General features: G+C 48.2%; 2 protein-coding genes across 10 annotated transcripts in view; one reads left to right on the forward strand and one right to left on the reverse strand.

Annotated features, from left to right (window-relative positions):
• B3gntl1 (UDP-GlcNAc:betaGal beta-1,3-N-acetylglucosaminyltransferase like 1) overlaps positions 1-7,337 on the reverse strand; it is a 117,125-nt gene extending 109,788 nt beyond the window's left edge. For 4 of the 9 annotated variants that reach the window (XR_010045263.1, XM_023562929.2, XM_003464842.5 and 1 more), the window contains exons 1-3: positions 7,180-7,337; positions 5,934-6,050; positions 5,748-5,847 (exon numbers count right to left, since the gene is read on the reverse strand). Coding sequence is in view for 3 of the 9 variants with exons in the window: in XM_023562929.2 (XP_023418697.1) it covers positions 5,748-5,847; positions 5,934-6,050; positions 7,180-7,227 (265 nt within the window). In the remaining 6 variants the exon portion in view is untranslated. Of the gene's footprint in view, positions 1-5,747; positions 5,848-5,933; positions 6,051-7,179 lie in introns of those variants that run through there. The other 5 variants (XM_013147214.2, XM_063242347.1, XM_063242346.1 and 2 more) reach the window with 5 other exon arrangements.
• Positions 7,338-7,514: 177 nt separating this feature from the next.
• Metrnl (meteorin like, glial cell differentiation regulator) overlaps positions 7,515-18,213 on the forward strand; it is a 31,180-nt gene continuing 20,481 nt past the window's right edge. The window contains exon 1 of the mRNA XM_063242354.1: positions 7,515-7,539. The gene's annotated coding sequence lies outside the window, so the exon portion shown is untranslated. The remainder of the gene's footprint in view (positions 7,540-18,213) is intronic.

Consider the following 18,213-nt stretch of genomic DNA (forward strand, 5'->3'; position numbering starts at 1 on the left):
TGGACTTGCATGGACTACTACAGTGAGCTGCAGGCCTGGATCCTTCGATCTCCAGTGCTCACACAAACCTTTTTCACTCTTCCACACCTGACTCTGGGGCAGCTGTTTTGTAAATTCTTATACATTTATATATCCTGCATCAATGTTTCTCTAGTAAGCATGGATTGATACAAACCACATCTGCTACAAGAGTCAGGTGTCATTCCTGAGAATATCTTAAAGCAGTGGCTCTCAACATAAGATGTGCCTCAGAATCTCCTGGGATGCTTCTAAAATTCCAAACTGAGGGCTAAGAATTTAGCTCAGCGACATATGCACCTGCCTGGCAAGCATGATGCTGAGTTCGATCCCCAGTACCAAAAAAAATTAAATAAAATTCCAAAGCTAAGACTGTACCCCAGATCTGCTCCCAGAGAACCTCAAAGGGCAGGAGCAGGCCCAAGGCTCTCTAAAGCTCCCCAGAAGATTCAAACATGCACCCAACAGTGAGGACCCTTACTTTAGAGACAGATGTGGCCCCTATTCTCACAGGACTGTCCTCAGTTACACACTGCTCACTTGGTCACCTCCACATTTCAAGCCAAAGCGGTACACAAGGCCCATGTCAGTTGCTGACTTAGGACTCATGGTGTACGACTCAGCAGAGGCCCTTCTTCTCTCTGTAGAACACATTTTGCCATCCTCTTGGCCTCTGCTGCTGCTCCACACCTGGCTGATTTATCATTCACTGTTTGCACACTGCAAAAGAGACTTGAACAGTAAGAAAGAAAGTAGTTCAGTTTGGTGGAGCACACTTGTAATCCCAGCACTCTGGGAGGCTGAGGCAGGAAGATCACAAGTTCAAACTCAGCTCAGGCGACTAGAGACTCTGATCTGTTCCAATCAATGCTAAGGATACAAGGTTACTCAGCATAAAACAGACAATAAATGAAAATACAAGTATATTTTAATGTGAAATTATAAAATTCAAAAGACTGTAACAAAAACATTAATTGCCCTCAGAAAAGATGCCCTTAAAAAATAGCAAGAATCAGGTTGATGTAGTATTTCTCATTCACACACAAGACACTAGAAGATAATGAGTCAATTCCTTCATAATTATTTTGTCCCTAGAATTGCACACCCAGCCAAATCGTGGAGCGTAACTTAAAAGGACACTGTTTGATAGCTACGAGCCTCAAACAGTTTACCATCCACACCCTAAACATGAACAGGAGTTCTGAAGAAGTAACTCCAGCAAAATGAAAAAGAAAGATATAAAAAGAAAAATCTTTAATGAGAAGAAAGCATGGGGACATAGAAAAATCAGGTGCAGAGACGAGGAAGAAAAACGAGATGTGCGGTGTTGGCAGAGGCCTCTGGGGTGCTCCTGAGGCTGCTCCCCATACTGCTGTGAGCACAGTCACATGTTAGCAATGCTGTCAGGCCATTTTCATAAGGCATGAATGTTGGAACTGACCTATTGGCAAAGTGAATAAACCAAGAGTTGTAAAAAAAGCATCAAACTAGCCCAGATGATGGTAACACACTATCAAGAATTAATAGGGGGTGCTGAGCTGGGTCTCACTGGCAAAAGCTCCATGTTGCCTCAAGCCCTTCTAAGGCTGAATGTCTTTTCACTACATGTTGATATTCAAAGAGCAGCTTTAATTTATCAAAGCAGACATTCATTTGTGAAATAAGCAAATGCCTTTCATTAGTTGCCCAAGCTGGGTCTGAACTTGTGATCTTCCTGCCTCAGCCTCCCAGAGTGCTGGGATTACAAGTGTGCTCCACCATACCCAACTGCTTTCTTTCCTACTGTTCCAAGTCTCTTTTGCAGTGTGCAAACAGTGGATGATAAATCAGCCAGGTGTGGAACAGCAGCAGAGGCCAGGAGGATGGCAAAATGTGTTCTACAAAGAGAGGAGGGGGCTCTGCTGAGTCATATACCACGAGTCCTAAGGCAGCAACTGACATGGCAAAACAAGGACATAATTACAGCCAAAAGGCCAACCAAGGGGACATAGTGGAACATAAAGAAGGATGATGGGGGCTTTGCTTCCACATGGCAGTATCGGGAGTCCTGCTCTCTGGCAAAGCCAGCAAAAATTACCCAAGAAAATGAACCATCTAGTCTCTAGAAATGATCCTAAGGTAACATAAAATGAAAAAACAGTTACTCAAAAAACCGTCCTGGAGCTTACATCCTCCTCAGCTCCCAGGAGGCCAGAACACAGCATTGTCTACTCTGACTCAGCTATATCTGAGTGCTAGTTGCTGCCTCTGCTCCCCTGCAGAGGTAGCAGGGCTGCCCTATGGCTGTGGTGTCCTTCAGAACACAGGGCCTCAAGAGTCCTGGGCCTGGCTACTGCAGCAGGTGAGAGGGAGGCAGAAATGATGTCGAGGTACCGCCCTCTTCTAGCGGGGTTTCATACAAGAGAGGCACACACACTCCCTTTGGAGAAATAGAGCATCTACTCAGGGAAAGAAACAGGCTAAGAACAAAGCACCACATCTCCAATGTAGCGATCTTGTTTGCAATGAAGTGTGGAGAAGCTCTATGCCCAGTGAAATGGTCCCAGAAAGGAGTCTGGCAGGTGCCTTGGTGATGCAGAAGAACTCCAGGCTGACCTGTTAAGCTAGAGACAGGCGGCAGTGAAGTTCGAAGGATCCTCGAGGAGTCTGGAATCTTTAAACACAGACCTCAGAAACCTTTCCTTCAAATGGCCTCAATTCCATGGGATTATTCTTCCTGATACCCTGAGGCATCATAAAAAACTACACAGAAATCACCAATTATTGGAGTGTAACATCTGGGTGTGCTCAGAGAAAGTGTCAAAGAAAACTGGGGCAAGGCCACTCTCATCCCTCAGATATGTAGGGCTAAGGCTGAGGAATAACATCAATGCCATCCAGGGACTAAGGAGGTGAGTAAGAATCTGCAGTGAGTCCTAGAAGTCACCAGAAGTTTTACAACATATGATCTAAACATCAGTTTCCAGCTAAAAATAGGCGACCTACAAAGAAATGGGAAAGCACAACCCACTCTGGACATAGGGCAGGCAACAAAAACTTTCCAAGACATTGTCCAGATGCCACATCTAAGACACATCAAAGAAGCCATTACAGGGCCAAGGATATAGCTCAGTGGCACAGTGCCTGCCTGGTAAGCATGAGGTCATGGGTTTGATTTCCAGTACCAAAAAAAGTTGGGCATGGCGGTGCATGCCTGTAATCCCAGCAGTTGGGAGGCTGAAGCAAGAGGACGGCAGCAAGTTCAAAGCCAGCCTGGGCTACAAAGTAAGCTCAAGGCCAGCCTGAACTGCACAGCGAGACCCTGTCTCAAAAAAACAAAAAAGAAAAAAAACCCCAGCCTTAATGCTGAAACTAAAAGAAATCATAACAAAAAAAAGATATAAAAATGTATCAGACAGTATCAACAGAGACTAAGAAGAACCAAATAAAAATTCTCAAGCAGAAAAGCACAGTAATGAAAATTAAGTTTCCACTAGAGGAATCCAAAAGTAAACTGGCTGAATTAACAAACCTGAAAACAGATGGAAAAAGATTATCGAATTCAAAGAACAAACAGAAAAAAGAATGAATAAAAATGATCAACACCTCAGAGAATGTGGGAAAGCATTAAATGCAACAATACCGACATGAGTACCAAAAGGAAAGGGGAGAAATAGGCAGAAAAATAGCTGAAAATCTCCCGTTACTTGAAAGACATTAAACTTTGTCTTTCATAAAGGTTGTACTTTCCCATTTGTTTTTGTTTCCTATTTTTAGCTGGAAACTGATACTTAGATCATATGTTGTAAAACTTCTGGTGACTGCCAATATTCACCACTAGATACATTACAATAAAATGCCAAAAGACAAGGACAAGGAAAATGTCTTGATAGCAACAAGAAAAAGATGACTTGTCACTTACAAGGGACCCTTAATAATCAAACATCTGCCTGTCATTTGATCAGTAGAAGCAAGGAGGCTGTAGAGTTCCAAATGACATTTTCACAGCACTCAAAGAAAACCACCATCAATCAGGAATCCCAGATCTAGGAAAGCCACCTTCCAAAAATAAAAGAGAAATTAAGACAATGCTCAGAGAAACAACAGCTGAATTTGTAAACTGCAGATCAACCTTAAAATATTAAATATTAAATATTAAATTTCTTTAAGAAGACAGGACTTCAGGTCCACACAAAAATCAAACTTGTACAGGACTATTCATACAGGCATCATTTACAACAGCCAAAAAAGTGGGCCAATTCCAATGTTTATGAACTGATGAATAAACAAAGTATGGTGTATCCCTGCAACCAAGTACTTTTCTCTCACAAAAAGGATGAAGTACTGATACATGCTATGGCACAGATGAACCTTACTAATGCTGTGCTTAGTGAAAGAAGCCAGTCATGAAAGAGCACTTGTTATGACTGTATTAATATAAAATGTCTACATCAAAGCCATGCATGGTGGCGCACTCCTGTAATCCCAGCACTTGGGAGGCTGAGGCAGGTGGATTGTGGCAAGTTCGAGACCAGCCTGGGCTACAAAGTGAGCACAATGCCAACCTGAACCACACAGCGAAACCCTGTGTCAAAAAGACCAAAAAAAGGTCTACAGCAGGAAAATCCATATATACAGATATAGAACAGACCAGTGGTTTTCTGAGTGGTACACCCTGGGCTATAACTCATGTGCTGTAAGAGAATGCCATTCACCAAGTGTCTTATATAAACAACAGAAATTTCTCACAGCTCTGGAAGCTGAAAGCCCAAGATTGAGGTGTTGGGTAACTATCTCATTGGGACCTTGCCCGTTCCCCGACACAGGAGAAGGGGTAAAGTTTTCTTTGGCCTTTCTTAAGATACTATGCCCATCTGTGAGACTCTGCCCTCATGACCTTATCAGTTCTCAAAAGCCACTCCTCTTAATACCATTACATGAGAGTTAGGCTTGAACATGCAAGGCGGGGAACAGACACAACTTCAGACCATAGAAACAAATCCTTATCAAAGAACTACAAAAGTAGGTCGAGGAGGTTCTCGTTCAGTACTACACCTGAGGCAGAAAGATGGGACTCGGCTAAAACTGGCTGGAAAAGGATACATGACAATATTCTGGGATACACACACAGAACTCTTCTCAAAATCCTGCACACAGACTTCTCACAAGAGCTGAGCAGGCTTTTGATAGGATGTCGTGGACATGTTGCCACGTGTGAGAAATATAAAAAGGCACAGTCTCCATAAAGCATTCGCTAACATGCCTCTTCACAATAGCCCATCTTATGCTGCAGAGTGTATTTTTATTTTTTCTTCCCTTTTTCCAGTCTTTTTATTTAGCCCAAACTCACTCTGCTGAGCCCATTTTCCAATTATCTTTCTGGGGTTTTTTTTCCTACTTTTTTTTTTTTTGTCTTTTTCGTTTTTATCGGTACCAGGGATCGAACTCACGACTGCCTGCTTGCAAGGCAGGCGCTTATGCTGCTGAGCTAAATCCCCAGCCCCTTTTTTCCTACTTTTAATAAAGGTGAAACTTTTACCATTGTGCATGCTTGTTTCATTCAATTCTTTGTCTGGGACAGAACAGAGGTACATATCACCTCTAAAAATAGACTCGAGCACCCTTGACCCCAGTGACTGAATGATGACCAGGATTTTTTGCTAGTATCTGAACAATGTGAAACTATTTAAGCATGCAAGTTGATGAGAAACCACGAATTATATTTTAATAAACTAAGTATGTGTACTCACCTCCTCGGGGAGAAGGTGAATCATGACCTCCAATGACTACAGGGATACCAGCACTTTCCAGCTTTCCTTTCCATCTTTCAATGATAGTCATAGACTTGTCCTGGAGGTGCAACAGTGGCAGGTCAAGAAAACTCCTCAGAACAGTCAAAATGTGACCAAGTTATCCTACTGGAAGTTTATAAATACCTTACTGGCATCGTCAAAAACAGAGAGTTCCAAGGAGCCTTCAAAGTCCTGCTGCAAAACAGACTTCAAACACTCATCCAACCACTCTTCAGCATTGTGGACAGGGAGGATAATGGACTGGAATTCAGAGAAGTGGGTTAATAGAAGAGGGAAAGCCAAATTCCCACACACTGCCCCACGGTATTCCCTCTGACATCCACACAGTGCTCATTAGCACAGGGCAAGCTTGACCCACAGAAATCCCTGAATAGTTTCCAGGAAAGGGCATGCCCAAACAAGCAACTCCTTCTCGTAACTCTTAACACTCTTTGCTCCTTAAGATTTATTGGGTTTTAGATTTCCCTGAACTTTCACGTGTTTTCTAAAGGAGAAAGGGGTGCAAGACATCAAGATGTTCTGACTCAATGGTAAATTCATGTGTTTAATCACTGGTCACATTCTGGTGAAGCAGGCACCACCTATCTTGTGTATTTCCCAATTCAGTCCTCAAAATAGCCGTTAGGACTTTGCTGGTGGGACGTGCATTCCAGCAAAGTTGAGCTTAAAGAAACTGCGAGAAAGAAACCCTTTAATACTCCTATGCAGTCATTAAAAAGGGCCATACTGGGCATTACAAGTTGGAGTTGCATTTAAGCAACGTAGCAACATCCAGTCTCTAAAAAAATTCTAGAGATGTAACTCAGTGATAGTGCAACTAATCCAATGCTGTCCAAAAAAAAAAAAAAAAAGTAAAAACCGTAAAACTTTACCAATACAATTACTATAATCGCCTTAAGTTATTTGTATACTATATATATTATGAATAGCCATAAAAGCTAGTGTGGTGTCACCCTATTATGGTCACCATTTATTACTTTAGTCTGGATTTACTATTTAAAGGAAAAGGATGCTTTTATTTTTCTCAAGATCTACAACACTACATATAATATGAATTTCTGTCAAAAGCAGGAGCGGGATTAACCTCGGTCCCCGACTTAGCTCAGACTGCAGCCCATAGTAGCCTCCAAGCGGGTCAGCACGAGATCTGACCCGCACGCGGACGACGAGCAGGGGCTAGAGGAGCGCGCGGGTCCACAGGCCCCGGCCCAGCGTTCCCGTCCCGCGCCCCGCCGGCCGCGGCGTTGAGCCCAGAACGCTAAAAGGCTGGAGTGGCGCGAAACGTCAGTGGCAAGAGAGCGCACAACCGAGGGACACGCAGGGGGTCGGGGCGGTGCGGGCCGTGCCCGCCTCCATGGCTCAGACCTACCACGAGGGCCGGCGGGCGGGGCGCCCTCGAGTTTTCGGGGCGCTGCATGTACACGCTTCTGCGTCCACCTCGCGGCCCAACCCGCCGCCTCGGCCCGCCACGACCCGCTGAGGCGCACGGCACGGCGCGTGCTCAGGTGGCTGGGCGGGGCCGAGGGCAGGCCGGGTCTGATTGGTACAGAGGCACATCAATCTCGTTGGGGGCGGGAGGCAGACGCTCTGTCGTGGAGGGGGCGGGGACGTCCGGGCCGGGGCGGGGTGAGCCGTGCAAGGTTCTGGGCGCTGCCTTCCGGGCGCTGGGTGGCGACGGCGCTTCAGGAGAGACGGTCTGGGCCAGTGACGGAATCCTTTGGTGCGGAAGGTGAGCTTTGAAATCCAATCTCGATCTCGATCACCTCTAGGTGGGCGTGTGTACTTTGGAAACAATCCTGCGACCTCTCACCCGCCCCCTTTGCTGGGGGCCAAGCGGGGCCGACCTGGACAGAGGAGACCCGGGAGAGCCCCATGCGTGTCCTTGCGCGTCCCACGTAGAAGCGCGCGCAAGACCGCTGAGAGACCCCCGAGCTCTGACGCAATGATCCACCAGCGGCTTTTAGGACTTGGCGTCTTTTCAGACTGACTGTGGCGCCTGCGGTTTTTCTGAACAGTCATCGTGAACATGGCAGGCATTGTATTTGGGACCCTTCCACACTGTCCTTGACTGGCTGACTGACCCTGAGTGTGTCTAATGGCATTTGCTTCTCTTTTGTGTCTCCGTCAAACGTCCTTAGCGTGACCACACTTGGGTGCGGTGGCACACCCCAGTAATCCCATCACTGGGGTGATGAGGCAGGAGAACCGCACCTCTAGACCAGGCTGAGATGCGCACAGAGTTTGAGACCAGCCAGCACTGCATAGTGAGATCTTAACTAAAAGAGTAGCCTCACTTAAAAATAACAAGAGAAAGCAGCTTGCGGTTTGGGGACTGCAGTGCCTGTCCATTAAAACACCTCCCCTACAAGGAAAACAGTGGCTGTCTTTTTGTCAAGATAACAAGCTACAGACATGGCTAGTAAGTCACAGAAACCTGATACTCTTAACTCACCTATTAGCCTGAGCAAGGAAGTGCTGGGCCCAGTCCTGCAGGTGGGGTCTAAGCATGGCCACACTCTGTCCTGCCTTTGAGGGGCAGGAGTAATGTGACTAGAACCTCTCCAGGTGGTTGAGGGTTTTCTGAGGCACTTGATACCAGAGGGGTAGACAGCAGCAGGACTGAGAAAGTTCTGTGAATGTGACGTCCAGTGATTATGGCTGTGCCACTCTCTTACATACATTAACCACACTCGAGGTTATTCAGACTGCTGGGAATTACTGAACAGGTCATAGTTCAGTAATTCTGCAACTGATCTTTTCTTTTAATGTGTGTGTGTGTGTGTGTGTGTGTGTTTCAGTGTGTGTGTGTGTGTGTGTGTGTGTGTTTCAGAGAGTGGAACCCACGGCCTCACACATGCTAGGAAAGTGCTGTCTACCAGTGAGCTACTCTCTCAGTGTTAAATCCTTCTCTTTAAAAAAACTAAGATTCAATGCAAAGCAAGCATTTTGTATACAGTATGTTCTGTTATAACAAAGCAAACTTTTTAAGCCTCTATTTAAATCCACTTCGGATGTGATGGTTTGTACTGAAGCTGCATCTTATTTGCAAAACCTGTTCTGTGATTGGAAAGGTTTAGGCCAGATGAATAAAAATACAACCTTTCAGACTGACAAATACATTCTGAGAATTTGTTTCCAGGGACCTGATGAGATTGGTGTATTAGGAATAGTTTCATTTTAAATGATTTCTCTAAAAGTAACATTCTGGCTACAAGAATGCACCCTGAGCTTGAGATAAGGGGTCATAGATAAAGAGCTGCAGATGGCTTTTGGCCCACAGTAGCACATGGTGTTCAAACTGTGGCTTCAGCAAGTGTCTTACTTCCTGTCCTTCTCCTGCAAATTTGCTTTCCGATACCTTGTAACACAAATTTTATTACAACCTCCTTTTTGTGAACATTCAAAACACCAAGAGGCACTTAACAAATGCAAGGTGGCTTGGGTGCTGTTCTAAAATCAAGGAAGGTAGAGCCTGAGATTCCTGTCACAGTAGAATCTTAGCAAAAGGGACTGGGCTGTGGGGACTCACCTGACACTAGGAAAGGACAGGAAGTGGAGGACAGTGTTGGCATTTGCTGGATTAAGACTGTGTGGATTTAAATCAGATGGAAGGGGGGTACTATTGAAGGATGAGCGAAGTCACATGGGCACCCAAAGGGGAAGTTACACAAAACTCTCCCCAGCTATGGGCCCACTGCATAGGCAATCTCTTTATTTTTCATTGTTACACAGAATGTAGGTGAATAGTGGCTATATTCTGAGGACCCAGTGCTGTTTCCTTGGGTCTTGCAGTGGGATAGATAAGCTGCTGGAGTCAGAATGTCCTGTCTCCCAAGCCCAAACGTTGGAGCCTAACCCCAAGGGCATGGTGCTAGGAGGTGGGTTTTTTGGTTTATTTATTTGTTTTTTGTCTTTTTCATACAGGGTTACACTATGTAGTTCAGGTTGGCCTTGCGCTCACTTTGTAGCCCAGACTGGTCTTGAACTTGTAGGGATCCTCCTACCTCAGCCTCTTGAGTGCTGGTTTCATAGGTATATGCCACTACACCTGGCAAGGAGGTGGGGTTTTTAGATGACCAGGTCCTGGGGGCCACAGGATCAGTGCCTTATACAAGAGGGTGGTGGGAACCCTTCTGAGTCTTCTGCCCCCGGAGGACATGTGGAAGGTACTTGTGAGGCAGGGGCCCTCACCAGACACAGGGCTGCTCGGGCCTTATCCTTGGACTTCCTACCTGCACCAGTTTGAGAAATAAAATTCTGTTGTGGATAAATTATCCAGGATAAAGTATTTTTCTGTAGTAGTCTACATGAGCTATGACACCAGATGTCTAAGTTAAAGAGCCACACAGCAGTCCTACCATGCTGGAGCTGGAAGTAGAGATGTACCACTGCCACCGTCAGACCACACCAGCAACACCTGGAGGCTTGTGATGCAGGCGCCACCAGGCTCAGGGTAAGAATCAGCTGTGCGCGCTCTCAGGGAGGGCTGAGTTCAAAGCTATAGACACAAAAGTGCTTCTGACAGCCTGAGCCCCAAACCCCTAGATGTCCACCCATTTCAGCACAGAATGAATTTCAACAGGATTTGGAAGTGGGTGCTTCATAGAGGTCAGGAGCATCTGGATCACAGAGACTGCATCTTGTGGCCAGAGCACCCTAAGAACAAACCAGGTCTCCAGGGAGCCCACGTCTGGTGGGCAGTGGATTGGTGTGGGGTTCTCTTCTGCTTCTTTACTCTTTCAAAGGTCGGTTTTGCCTCAGCTGAATTTAATCCCTCATTCAAGGCCTGCAGCTCATACTGTTTAGAAATGTAATCTGTGAGACATGATGTGGACATAGTGCCATGGATTCCAACTTCAACAACACATGTTCCTAGAATCCAGGCCTGTTGGGGAGTTCCAGCTGCTACCAGGGAACCCTGCAGTATGTTCTGGGGAATGATACATCCTGATGTGTACCTGATACAAGGTTGACCACCCATAGCCATAGCAGGTCAGACTATTCATGAAGATAAAGTGGCAGCTCAGGAGAGCAGGGCCAGCTGGGATGACCTTGACTCCCTTCTACAGTGTATTCGTTTTACCTTGGGGAGCCCCTGCCATCCCCTCCCCTCCCCCCAACACGGCAGGCATTGCTTCAGGGGTGACCACTCTCAGCCCAGAGAGCCCACCAGCCTTTTCCATTTCCTGGCACAGCCATTGGTTATGGATGACCCTGATCCTTTTTAGGGCATAATCTTGGAAGATTGTGGGTCACCCCTGAGGTATAGCTTTGGGAGAGCAGCTCCTAACACAGGAAGCTCCCAAGAGCCATGAGTAGTTGTCTGAGGATGTGGCAGGAGTCCTGGGGTAAAGGGCTGATCTTAAGAAAGGAGCCTGAACTCAGGAGCTGGTATGTTCTGCAGTCCCTACAAGTTTGATCTTATAACAGAGGTATGGGACAGCTCTGTGTAGCCACATGGGGGAATCAGCCCCATCCAGCATCTCACCCAAGGCAACACTTGTAACCAGTCTGCATGGCCAGGGATTCTGGAAGAGTGGAATCTCACTGAATAAGCATTTTCTAAATGCTAGGCCCTTTTCAAATATTATCTCATTAAAGCCCAGCACATGATTGACCCAGTGCCAGATCCTGGATCTGTCTGGCCCAACTGCAGGAAGGGATGAGGTTCCTGTCACAGGAAGCATTTAATTAACAGCAGGCAGACATTCAGTGTGGATTCCATGTGAGCATCAGCCATCATGTAGGATGTTTGTCTTGGCCTGGATCCCTAGCACCAGTCCAAAAGACAGAGCCTGAGTCAGGAGTTTGCACATGGAGTTTCTGTTCCCAGGACACTGGGGCCGGGGACAGTGAGGCAGGTAAGGAGAGGAGGCCGGGAACCATGGGTTCCATCGGGGTGTCTGCATGAAGGGTTGAGCCCAGGCCTTTCTCAGGACCCTGAAAAATTATCCACCTGATAGGGAGGAGACTTTTGGTCTGCGTCTGCATATTCATCTGTGTCTGCATCTGTATCGCTATGTATCTAACTGGCAGCAGCACAAATGTTCTAAGCCCCGGGCCATGCTAAGCAACCAAGGCTGCCACTTAGAGTCAGGGTTTGGATAGTGGGCAGACCTTCAGGTGAGCTGGGATGCCTGCCTCAAGGTCCAAAGAGAAAGGCTGTGACATAGAACCACAGCTTCCTACCTAGTGGACGTTCAGCAGAAGCCACTGTGGAGCGCAGTAGCACCTAAAATGGTTCTGAAGTGATGACAGCCAGACATTCTTTATCCTGGTTAGAGTTGGAGGTGCCTTGGGAGCCACATGCTGGTGGGGATAGCTTATAGCTTGTTCGCTGAGCCCCATTGTTAGGCTGGCTTAGGCACTCTGTCTGTTGTATTGGGACAGGAGCAGCCAGTGTCACATCTTCCTCCTAACAACATCGGCCCAGACTGAACAGCCTCTGGCTCAGTGTCTGTCTTAGTCACTTTTTGTCACTGAGCAAAATACTTGACACCCACAACTTCGGGGAAGGGGTGTTTATTTTAGTTCATGTTTCAGTTTATAGTGGCTGGCTCCAAGGCAGGATGCTGTGGCAGAGAGGCCCAATGCAGTGGAACGTCTTCTGCCATGGTGGACAGGAAGCAGACAGCGTGAAGGGAGGAGTTGGGGAGAGAGATAGACCCTTCCAGGCCACACCCCCAGGGCCCCTCTCCAATCAGACTCCACCACCCAATACAGCACATTTAGCTGTAAACTGACAAATATCATACCCCTATGGCCCAATCACCTCTCCAAAGGACCACCTGTTAGCACATGAGGTTTTGGATATCTAGATGTCCATCTAGATATAAAGCATAACTGCCTCATCTTCCACTTGAAGGGAGCAGCCAAGGGTGCACAGCTTGCTGTGGTAAGTATCTTGCATCCTCCTGATATGAGCAGGAACATGTCCCGTGTGGGTTACGGTAGTAAATCTGTGCTCCTCAGCGTGGGGTGATGTATCTACACATGTTCATGTTGGGGAAATACACCCAAGGGTCTCAGGCAACTCAGCATTCCCTCAAGATGAGGAGGGGAGTGTGACATTGCCAAGTTGGCTGTCTGTGCTGGTATCAGGAAGAGGCCCCAGTTTCTACCTGACAAGACTTCCCTGAAGCCATTGCTATAAGGTTTTCCCCACTGGTCCCTGACAGGTCACCAAAGGAAGAGGTTGGCTAAGTGAATGCCAGGATGTATTCACTGCCATGTTCCTTGGTCCACGGCTGCACCAGCACTGAGAAGAGGCCATCCACCTCTGGACAAGGGCTGGGGCTATGACATGAGGTCTCCCTCAACTCCACCTGACCTGGTACTGAACCAAGCGAATGTGCCTCCCTCACCCCAAACCTCACTCACTGGATAAAAGTTGACACCTCCTTTAGGTCCTGAAAACGAATTACTGAATGTATGGGATACATCCTGTCTGTCCCAGTGGGTCTTGGATTTCTCAGAACTCTCTGGCCCTCATTCTGGTTCTCCTCAGGCTCAAGCCACCCATAGGACCAGAGCTAGCCCTGCAAACCTGCCGTATTTCCTGGTGCCCCATGCCAGTGGCTGCCCTCAAGGATGCTGGCAGGTGTGACACTGCACACCTGCAGACACATCATCTTAGCCCCTAGGCCTTAGTCACTGCTGGCCACGTGTCTGCTGGACACGTCCTCCTCTGGACCTTTCCACCTCCTCCTTCCAATTCCAGAGAGCAATGGAGCCTCCTTTCCAAAAATGCAAATCAAATCCGGTCCCACCCAGAAGGCAGCTTCTATGGACACCCCCACTGCCTCTTTGGGATAGTGTGGCTGTCCCCACTCTGACTATTCCCCCTTTGTGAACTGGTTCAAGCCACCCCTGACTCCACCCCTCTGGCCCCGGCTGCCTGCTTGCCTGTCTGGAGGAAGTCCTTCTATTGAGTGCCCTCCAACTCTGACTCTAAATTGCTGGCTCTGTGGGGGCAGGGACAGGGGCTTTTTTTGTCTTCTGCCAACTCCTTGTGGCTGGCAAAGACCAGCGATCACGTGAGCTGGTTGCTGGTGCAGGGCCAGGGCACTGGAGCCAGGAGACATCCCAAGCAGCAGGTTGGGGAGGGGGTGGCCCTCAGGGTGGCTGCCGAGAGTCTTGTTAAGCTCCCTGAGAAACAGGGCCCAGGTGGGGTCCTCACAACCGTGGGGGCTTTCCGTAGCCCCAACTCCAGGGCTACTCCATGTCCAGGCAGGCTGGCCCTGTTAGCTCAGAACACAGCTGCAAAGCACAGACTCCTCCCATGGAGGAGGTAACATTCCTGCTCTCCTCTTCCCATGGGTGCTAAAATGCAGTTTGGTGGCACTGGGGCAGCTAGGTCCATGAAGGCCTGGCCTGTATGTGGTGCTATGACCCCAGCCAGCCCCAGTGTCCAGAAACAAACAGATGCTTTATAATCTGCCAGATCTGGAAAGTAAGACTATGTCTACACCAACATCCACTTAGAGACAAAGAATATTATCAAAATAATTAAAAATGCACACTGTCTAGTTTTATGGCTTATGGGCTGCTGGCTAGTTCCTTTGCCCACTGCCTCCTGCCCATGGATATGCTGGGTAGCGGAGCATGGTGGACATAGTCAGTATGTGGATTTCTGGCTCCTCTGGCCCATGCTGTCCCTACCCCAGCACAATAACCCCCCTGGACAAGCGAGCAGAACAGTGTTAAGGCTGTGCTCCTCTAACAGCCAGACCCCTATGCCTGCCGCTCTGTGGTTTGTCTTTCCCAAGCAGGGAGACCCTCAGCGGTCCTACTGCAATGGAGCCTGGCTTTGTTTCTGTGGTTCTAGAGTGTTCTCCTATTCTGTTAGAATGAACAGAATGCTAAATAAATAGGAACAAGTTAGGTTTTTTAAACAAACACTCCAATACCAAGATATCTTACACACACACACACAAACATGTCTGTTGAGGACATGAAATGCTGCATTAGTCCCCATCAGGATTACTGCTGTGCCTTGTGAATTATGGATGCAAGAGAATAGAAGGCAGGAGCCAGCAATGCTGGACAGACCCTCCTGGGAGGAGGGACCTTGGTCTGTGGGCACTGAGTCTCCTGTCAGGCTGTCTCAGGCCTAAGATTTCTGCTGCTCCTGGCCGGCCAACAAATCCCACATTGCAAACAGTCACCAACAGATCTATTTGTTCTCTGCCTACCTGCCTTAGGCTGTGTTTGTAGCTATAAGCAAATACTGAAGACTGGGTAATTTATGAAGAGTAGAAGTTTATTTGACTTGTAGTTCTGGGGGCTAGAGAGCCCAAGAGCATGATGCCGGCATCTGGTGAAGTCCTCACATGGCCAGGGAATCATGTGGTCAGACAGGATAAGCTTCCAGCTTGAGTCTCTCCTCCTCCTTCTTTTCCCTTTCTCCTCCTCCTCCTCTCTCTCCTTGTCCTTTTTCGCCGCTTCCTCTCACACATGTTCCCCTTCCCTTCCTCCTCTTCCTCTCCCATCCTCCTCTCTTCCATCTCCTCTTCCCCCTCCTTTTTCTCCTCCTCCTTATCTTCCTCCTTCTCCTCCTCCCCTTTCCTATTGAGACAGAGTTATGCTATGTGACCTAAGCTGACTGCACTGGGCTCTGCCGGCACTCAAGCCTTTTAGGAAATAACAAGGTGATGGGTAGGAGTGTAGGTAGTGGGTGTGCACACTGACCAGGACCCAGCAAGTCTCTTCTCCAGTCTTTTTCCATGCTGTGGATACTGAAGCTCACCACTGGCCACTAAGGCCTAGCCTGTGGACATGAAGACCACAGGGCCACCCTTCCCCACCTCCTGCTGACCTGGTTCACTGTTTCTAGGTGTGCCCTGTCTTGTTGGTCGAAGGTGTTCCTGTGCACCCTTCACAGCTCTGAGTGAGGCTGGCTTTGGACAAAGCCCTTCTGGCTTAGTGCCTGACCTTAGTCCTTTTGGGAATGAGGCAGGCATAGGGCAGGTTAGCTCAGCTCAACTTCAAAATGAGACGGTGCAGTAAACCCAGAACTGAGGCATCTGGGCACTGTGCTGCTGTGTGACTGGCAGCTGTGGCTATGGGGGAGGCAGCTATTTTTGCCTTTGGAGGCTTAGTATTTCCTGCCTGGACATTTTTGGAAGCACAGGAAACACGAGGTATGGTAAGAGAAAGTGCTTCCCGAAACCCGAACCTTCCACCAGAGAGCATGTCCGGATGCAGCAAGCAGCAGGATGGTAGAGTGTCTGGGGACTCAGAAGAGGTGGTTTCCCCAGTTCACAGTTTTCAGGGGCAAATATCTTTACATTTTCCTAAAACTGGGATTTTAGAATGATGGGTGGTCAAAACAGCTTGTGACCTGTGAAAATCACACATGTACAAGTAGAGAGTGGGAAAATGCAGAGTAAAACGTGCACAGCTGGGTGGCATGTGGGGAGATGCTGCATAGCCCCTGGCCACTTGGCCTGTCCACTTCATGGGTGCTGGGAGGGGGTTCTGCCCACACCATTCGAAATCTGGACAGGAGCTCCAGGTTGAGGCTATTTCTGGACAGGCTTTCTCTCCAGCAGAGTGGGTACTGGATCCCTGGGGGTAAAACTGACCCTGACCTGGGCCATCACAAAGGGGAGTTCTTCTCACCTCCTGGCCCTGCACCTGCCCACACACACTCACACCTGCCTGCACATCCCTGCTCATGCCCACACATGCCCGCACACCACACTAGTTTATCCAGTGGCTTCTCACCAGTCAAGACAGGGGAGTTGGCATCAGGGCTGGATAGAGTCATGAGGGCAGAACCTGCTACAATGCCTCTGGCTGGTGTTCATGTCCTTAGGGTGATAACCAGGAGAGTGTGAGTCTTGGACACCCAGCAGCAAGGTGACATTGTATAGGACCTCCTCTTGCAGGGTATCATTCACCTTTGAGAAGGTCTTTAGAGTCAGCATTTGCTGGAGTCACTATCCTCCAGTGGTCAAGACTGGCCTGCATGCACAGCCGACCCTGAGTCAGCAGGTTATTGTGTTAGGGTACTGCTGTCAGGCATGACCAGCTGTGGAGCCTTCTGGACAGCCGCAGGACAAGGATGGCCTGGTGCCCACTCAGTGACCAGAAAGCTCTGAGCTCTGATCACCTCCTACGGACACGACTGCACTCCTCTACTGGGAGCTCATTATGGGGTGGTGGTGGTGGGACCTGAGATCCTAGGAATGGCCACTTGGGCCTGGGGTGGCAGGGCTTGAAGGTAGACAGGAAAAGGGCCTGGGGACAGTCAGATGCTGGTGCCTAAGGAGGTGGCAACTGCTCGGCTGCCCCTTTGCTACACTTGGAAGAAGCAAGGACAGTTGACATTCAGTGATGCCCACAGAAGACTTCCTGTTGACACTGGCACACGTTCACTCATGGCACTGGCTCATGCTTCACTGGACTCCACCTCCCTGAGCCACAACAGACCTAGAAAAACAAGAACACACCACCTGACACCAAGGTCTACAATTTGCTCTTTTGAAATTGGGTTTGAAATCCAGATCCTGCCCCAATGCACAGCACCCAGGGAGCCCAGGGAGCGCTGATGAATGGGGGATAGGCGGGGAGTGACAGGACTCCTACCTCAACACCTCCAGGACCATCTTACCTTTTTTCCAATAAACCTACTCATGCTTATAGTTTAAAAGTATCTTTTAAAACATTTTAGTTAACTTTCTAGTCCAAGTCATATCTTTTCCATTTCATTTCTGCATGACACAATGCATGCCAGTCAAGAGGCAGCTCAGGCGTGGCAAGAAGGTGCTGAGTCCCACAGGTTATGGGACAGACACTGGGTTGGGTGGGGCTCCGGAGGATAAAACAGATTCCTGCAGATCCTAAGGAGTGGCGATCCTAGTGGCTGTATGGTTCTGTCACCACTGCTATATGGTGACAGGTCAGAGCTGCTGAGGTCTAGGGTGGCCAGTGAGTTCAGTGAGTTCAAGGAAACTGGGAATCCTCCTTAGTGCTAAGCCAGGCTGAGCTTCCTGCTGGGCCTTCCAGCTGTCCCAAGGGATTCTTAGCCCAGTGGATGGGAACTGAGCCTGGTGATCATGCCCTGGGGACTCGCATGAGCGGTGGACACTCCTCAAATATCCCAAGCCTCCTGGGCTGCTTCTGTCAGCAGCACCCCAGGTACAGTTGTCTTCTGGGGCAATAGTTGTAACATTGTCCCTCCCAATGGTATTGAGGATTAACTCCAGGTCTTTTGCATTGAAGTATATCATGAGATCTTTGTAAGTGTTATTTTCGATTTTGAGATGGGGGTCTCACTAAATTACTAAGTTTCCCAGGCTGGACTTGAATTTGAAACCCTCCTATCTCAGCCACTCAGAATCCTGGGATTATAGTTTTGTGCCACCACACCTGATTCTCTTACTGTCTTTATAATTTG

Source organism: Cavia porcellus, unplaced genomic scaffold (assembly GCF_034190915.1).
Source record: "Cavia porcellus strain 051 isolate PalLab524CR breed Dunkin Hartley unplaced genomic scaffold, mCavPor4.1 scaffold_32, whole genome shotgun sequence".
Taxonomy (NCBI): Eukaryota; Metazoa; Chordata; class Mammalia; order Rodentia; family Caviidae; genus Cavia; species Cavia porcellus.